At 37.0% G+C, this 6,000-nt stretch overlaps 1 protein-coding gene across 1 annotated transcript in view; it reads right to left on the reverse strand.

Moving 5' to 3' along the window:
* LOC126203172 (mitochondrial import inner membrane translocase subunit Tim9) overlaps positions 1-5,652 on the reverse strand; it is a 33,889-nt gene extending 28,237 nt beyond the window's left edge. The window contains exons 1-2 of the mRNA XM_049937413.1: positions 5,516-5,652; positions 5,252-5,321 (exon numbers count right to left, since the gene is read on the reverse strand). Of these exons, the coding sequence (XP_049793370.1) occupies positions 5,252-5,308 (57 nt within the window). The 5' untranslated portion in view covers positions 5,309-5,321; positions 5,516-5,652. The remainder of the gene's footprint in view (positions 1-5,251; positions 5,322-5,515) is intronic.
* Positions 5,653-6,000: the final 348 nt, after the last annotated feature.

Genomic DNA, 6,000 nt, shown 5'->3' on the forward strand with positions numbered 1-6,000 from the left:
GAAAGAACAGAATACAGAAATGTTGAAAGATTCATTTACTATCTGGTCTCTCTCTCTCTCTCTCTCTCTCTCTCTCTCTCTCTCTCTCTCTCTCTCTCTCTAATATTTATCATTGTAAGGAGATGAAGAACTATAGTAAATTAAAAATTGAGTCTATTGTCCAGGCTGCAGTCAGAATTCAGAGGGCACATGGGAAGAGATGTGAACTTCTTCAGTGCTACAAGCATTTCCTTGATGCTGAAAGTGTCACTGCTGCTGCTGCTGCTGGAGATGGGCAGAAACTTTGGAAGACATCTACCTCCTGGTGTGAACAAGTGCCATAAGCTTGTCACTTTGCTTTTGGCACTGTAAAGTTAGCATCTAACTGGATTCGATCACGTGTGTGACTCTTTTGTATAGTCTCCTACTTGCATTGTTCCTTTTACAGATATTTCACTTTGGCTACTGGCAGACTTGTGCATAACGGGCTAGTTTGTGGCTTACAACAATATAAGTAAAAAAATAGATTGCCACTCACCCATTAGCTTACAGCCAAAGCCTTCATCAGAAAAGGAAACACACAACCATTCATTCACACATACAAGTACACCTCACACACATACACATGATCGCCACCACCAGCAACTCGTAGCTTCCTGACGCACTTTCATATAAAATCTCTACCCAAGTGTATATCCAGTTTCTCAGTTCATTTGTCTCAAAAATGTCTACTGTGTTAATTAAAAAATAAGTCATTGTAAATGATAAATCTGAATTTCACATATAGCTGAAAAATCTTCATTCTGCAAGTTTTCTATACCATGCAGCATCTTGCATCCGAGTTTCCTCCTCCTTCTACCTTGCCATTCCTATTCTTACATGGCTCTGTCCTGCACCATACACCTCACTTGATTGTTCCAATGTAGCTGGGGTCTTCCTCTTTTTCTGTGTGTCTTCAGCGCCATATTTTAGAAGTCCATCTTTCCACTGGAATTCATTTAAGATGTTCGTCCAGTGCTAGGTATTTGTTTTCAATTGTGTTTATGATATCTTTCGTAGCTGCTGTCTGTCTTCATAGCACTTCACTACTTATTTTCTCTCTTCTTGATATTCACAATTTCATCTCCAAAATTCCATTTCATTTGCCTTTAATTTCTTCTCATTGATCCTAGAGAGTTCCCACAGTTCAGCACCATACAGTGCAATGCTCTGAACTATACTTTTGTATATCCTAACTTTCACATTTTTTATGTATTTTTATTCCAATAATGGAGTGCAGCTGCTTAGTTGTCATTTTTTCCTTTCCTATGGTGTGCTTCATTTGCTCACTGCTTCTACCCTTGTTCAAAACGATTGTCCCTAAATGTTTATGTGATCTTCTACATTTTACTATAGATACATCATCCATAAAACCTCCTTTCTTATACTTCCAAGAACCAGGTATTCAGTCTTTATGAAGTCTATTTTCATACCCCACTGCTCATATTATTCTTAAACCTTTCTTAACATATGGCACACCGGCAAGAACAGTGACAACTCAATGCGATACTCGATAAAAGTTAAAGAATTACTTATACTGTTATAGTACAAGCTTCCCTTACATTTCCAGTAAGTATTACTGAGAGTAAATTCCATTATATGTTTTGTGAATGTCGGGGTACTTCACACACATTTTTCATCACCAAACTAAAAATTGCCATTTTTCCAACTTTTTGTCACTTTTCTTGCTGGGGAGCAACGTAATACAGATCCTCCTCTTCCTCCGCTACAATGACCTGATCATCACCTGTTCTAATTCCCATATTTTTGCACTTCATTTTAAAATTTTTGTACGTTGTTCAAAAACATTTTAAAGAGGGTCGGCACTTAGCAACAACCTCGTCTCAATCCTTTGCTAACATTATATTTTCATAGCAGCAAATGTGAAAAACAAGCTGCCTCACATACATTTTGCGAAATAATTCAGTGATGGGGCAGCTAGTCAGTACAAAAACTGTAAAAATCTCCAAAATTTATGCATGCATTACCATGATTTTCAGATTCATGCAGAATGGAATTTTTTCGCAAGAAGTCGTGGTAAAAATGTATGTGGCGGTATTGGTGCTACCATTAAGCGCATGGCATCACGATCTAGTCTGCAGCACCCTACAGAAGGTCACATTCTAACACCTCTTCAATTCGTCTGGCCGGCAATACACCATTCCTCTTGATATTCATCAGAAAATTAATGTAGCATATCAAAAATTGAAATAGGTTAGAGGAAACAATCTAAGGAACCCAAGAGTGCCTTCTAATTTTACACAGGGCACTTAAATAATTTTACTATCAGGCTTGGGAACCTGTGTAAAGAAACCCTTCAGGCTTGGGATCCTGTGGTAAAGAAACCCACCTGTGGCTGTTGTTGCTAAGCTATCGCGCGTGACCCCTATGACAATGGGAATGCTGGTTTTCTCAGGTGAAATGAAACTAGTAGTGGTTAAGCCACCACGGACCATAGCAACTCATTTATACACTACTTTTCCATCAATAAGCTGGTGTTGTTCATTAAACAGGCAACTAATAATTAGATGATTATGCAAATAAATTTTACGATTTACATTCATTTTTAATAATAATTTCGTGTGTGTGTGTGTGTGTGTGTGTGTGTGTGTGTGTGTGTGTGTGTGTGTGTGTGAGAGAGAGAGAGAGAGAGAGAGAGAGAGAGAGAGAGAGAGAGAGAGAAAGAGAGATGGGGGGGAGGGGGGGAGGTGGCAATTAAGAAATAACATTGTTTCTATTTTTATTGCTTTGCTATTCGGACTTAAGTTAGGTTCTATTCACCAGGACTTATCCCAGACATTAATAAACATGTATAAGGCAAAATAAAAGATTTCAGGTATAATTTGAGTGACAGAAAAATGTGTTCAAACTTCCAGTGCACCTCTTTGATGATGCTACTTTTTAGGGCCTTATATGCTTGCATTGCAAAACCAAATCCACTTTTCTAGATAGTTTAGAATATGCTCTTTCTAATGACCATAGTTTAGAAGAGTTTGGAGAAAATACTTTCTTGAAAAATTTGACTAAAAATACCCATTTTTAGCACTTTGAAAAATCGTCAACTTCACCCTAGATTTGTGAAATAATGGAATGCAATAGGAGAACGAAATTTTATATTCCAAGACCTTGTTTTGGTGAGTTATGGTGTGCAAAGTTTCATGTACATCCCACAATTACTTTTGGAGATATAAAAAACTAAATTTCGCATTTTTTTTAAACAGCTATTTTTTCGCCCAGCTTTGCTTCAAATTATCTATATGAAAATTGCTCAGAAATCCTTTTCTTAATATTTTATTTTAAAGAGCTCTAAAAGTTGTATAAGATGGCCAAGTTTTGTTTCTTTCATGCAAATACTTACAGAGATATCTCATCTCAAAGTTGCTGAAAATTCAAGGACACACTATAGAAAGCTGTGCTATGATCTTAAACAAGTGATTGTACCTCCAAAAGTATTGAATTTCTGAAACTGATACTTTACCAGTGTTCATTGAGAACATGTGTTAATGTTCATACAAAATGTCATCAAAATCCATGAGGGTCATGTGGGAGCCTCTAGACCACTTGGCATGCCTATTTAACTAAAGTAGGCCTACTGGTATTTAATAGTTTTAGTAAAATCAACCAAAGCATTTTGCTAGCTTTTACTCTACCTTCATGTATATGTATAATTTTATACTCTAAATACAGTAATGTTTTTGTTATAAAGATGTGTTGACATGAATGATAAGATTTTGTACATGATGTAAATATATAATATTTTACACTCTTTTGTACTTTGAAAAGTCCAATATAATGAATGTGATAGGCCTAATACAGGTGATAAATAAATTAATAAAGAAAACAATGTGGCACTCTCATGAGACACACTATTTTGCTAGAGAAATTTGCTTGAGAGCTGACACCCAAGAAAGCAATAAAATAGCTATTTTCAATAAAGGGACTCACTAAATGAGGAAGTTATGAGAACAACCCCAGTCATGCAACTTATGCTAAACATGGATGATCAACATAGTGTTGGAAGCTCAGTGCATTTAACAGAATATTCACTATTAAATGCTTGTACAGGAATGAGTTTCATACAGTTGCATTTAGAAATGCTAGATAGTCTAGAGGACATGTGCCTTCTAAATCCACATTGGAAGCAGCTGGTTATGTTTATGTGCCCAAGATCCAGATTACACAGCTATTAACCAAGCACTCTAGCATCTTTCCAATGCAACTCATGATGTACCATGGTAGTTACCTGGATACAGGTGATCCTTGCCAGTTTTGAGTCAAGGTAATGCTGCTCGCATCAAACTTGTTGATGTAACCTCACTATGGCTTTGCAACTCTAAGGGAAACAAGTCTTTTCTTTTTTCTTACAAAGATAATGTGATGTGTATGTATAGTGTTTCAGTTCAGCATACATCAAATGCACTTTCTCAATAACATAAACACACTAATACAAGATTAATGGTGATTATTTGCTACTGTTTAATAGAGACTGTCCCAGTCCACTGCTTAGTTGATTGGTATAATGTTTCCCAAGAAACTCTGCCACGAAGACATGTGTTAAAGCAACTTAACATGAAGGAAGGCTGGAGGAACATTACAGTTTAATCTCCAGCTGACAACAAGGTCATCAGATAGAAGCAGCAGATCCTCAGACCAGTACAGGACATGGGAGAAAATTGATCACATCTCTTTTAAAGAACTGTCTCCAGATTCACCTTCACTTAAAGAAACGATGGAAAAGCTAAATCAGAATGTCCAGGCAAGGACATGTACCTTACTCCTTCATGTGCGATTGCAGCGCATTAACCACTGTTAAAGTTCACTAGATTGCACCAAAACTTCCAATTTCTTTTGTCTTACCTCAGTGATAGACATATTTTATGGTTTACAATACAGTAACATGGTAGACCCGTTCATGATGAGTCATGGTCAGACTTCGCACTTACACAACTGCATGTATTCTTATTTGAAAAACATTAAATAAGTTGCATGAATGCTACCAAAGCCAATGTTATAAAATGGAGAAATTTACAAAACAATTTTTTGCCTCTGCATTTTTTTGAAATTTATTTTGAATCATTTTGGTGTATACTCCACATACTGCCTCGTATTTGTATGTCTGTTATTAAACTTTGGTTTCATTTACGAAAAATGTAAACTAACAAACGTGCGTCGCAATACCTTGCACGCTCCAAAATTATTCACACAAGAATCATAAATCTCTATTAGTACTCACCGATTTCACCTGGTCAGCGGTGACAGAATCAGCAGCCAATGAATTGCTTGTTGCCATTGTCTGACGCGTACTGTTACGATTAAAACATAAGAATTACTCGCTTAGTAAGGAGAAACTAGCAAGTAATAAACAACACAGCGCTTACATCACTGGTTATCAACAGCGTTGTTTATACTCGTTAAACGATACGGTATAAAAAACAATATTTATGAATTTTCTTCTCTTTAAGACAACTTGATTAAGAGATCCAAGATCGCTACTAACCTGTCGTCTGCTAATTTCTACTTCTTGAAATTTGAACGCCGGTACACACACTCCGACCAAAGTTGAACTACATGTTCATAGTAAACAAATGCCTGGTTTAGTTATCGAGAAGTCAGCATACTATCGATATAACCGTACTGTAGGGACTCCAGATGCATTTGAATAGAGAATGAAAACTTGCACATCCATCCCACACATACCAGCGGATCCTAAATGTTTCCAAACGTGCAGTCAGAATTCTTACTGCAAAGCCTCTACTCTGATATGATGTATCGCTTATCAGCAATTATAATATGTGCGTTTAAGCAGCTGCCAGTGGGCTCACGGGTACGCGCAGAGCTTAAGTCACGTTTAAACAGCGTTTCTGGCTACTTGGAGGCTGGCTGGTAGTTGTTAGCAAAAAGTAGTAAGACCAACCAGAATCTGTCCGGAGAAATTTTTTTAACGCTCCCAAGCTGCAAGGTTTGCGCATGCCCATACCTGTC

The sequence above is a fragment of the Schistocerca nitens genome, chromosome 9 (genome assembly GCF_023898315.1).
Source record: "Schistocerca nitens isolate TAMUIC-IGC-003100 chromosome 9, iqSchNite1.1, whole genome shotgun sequence".
NCBI lineage: Eukaryota > Metazoa > Arthropoda > Insecta > Orthoptera > Acrididae > Schistocerca > Schistocerca nitens.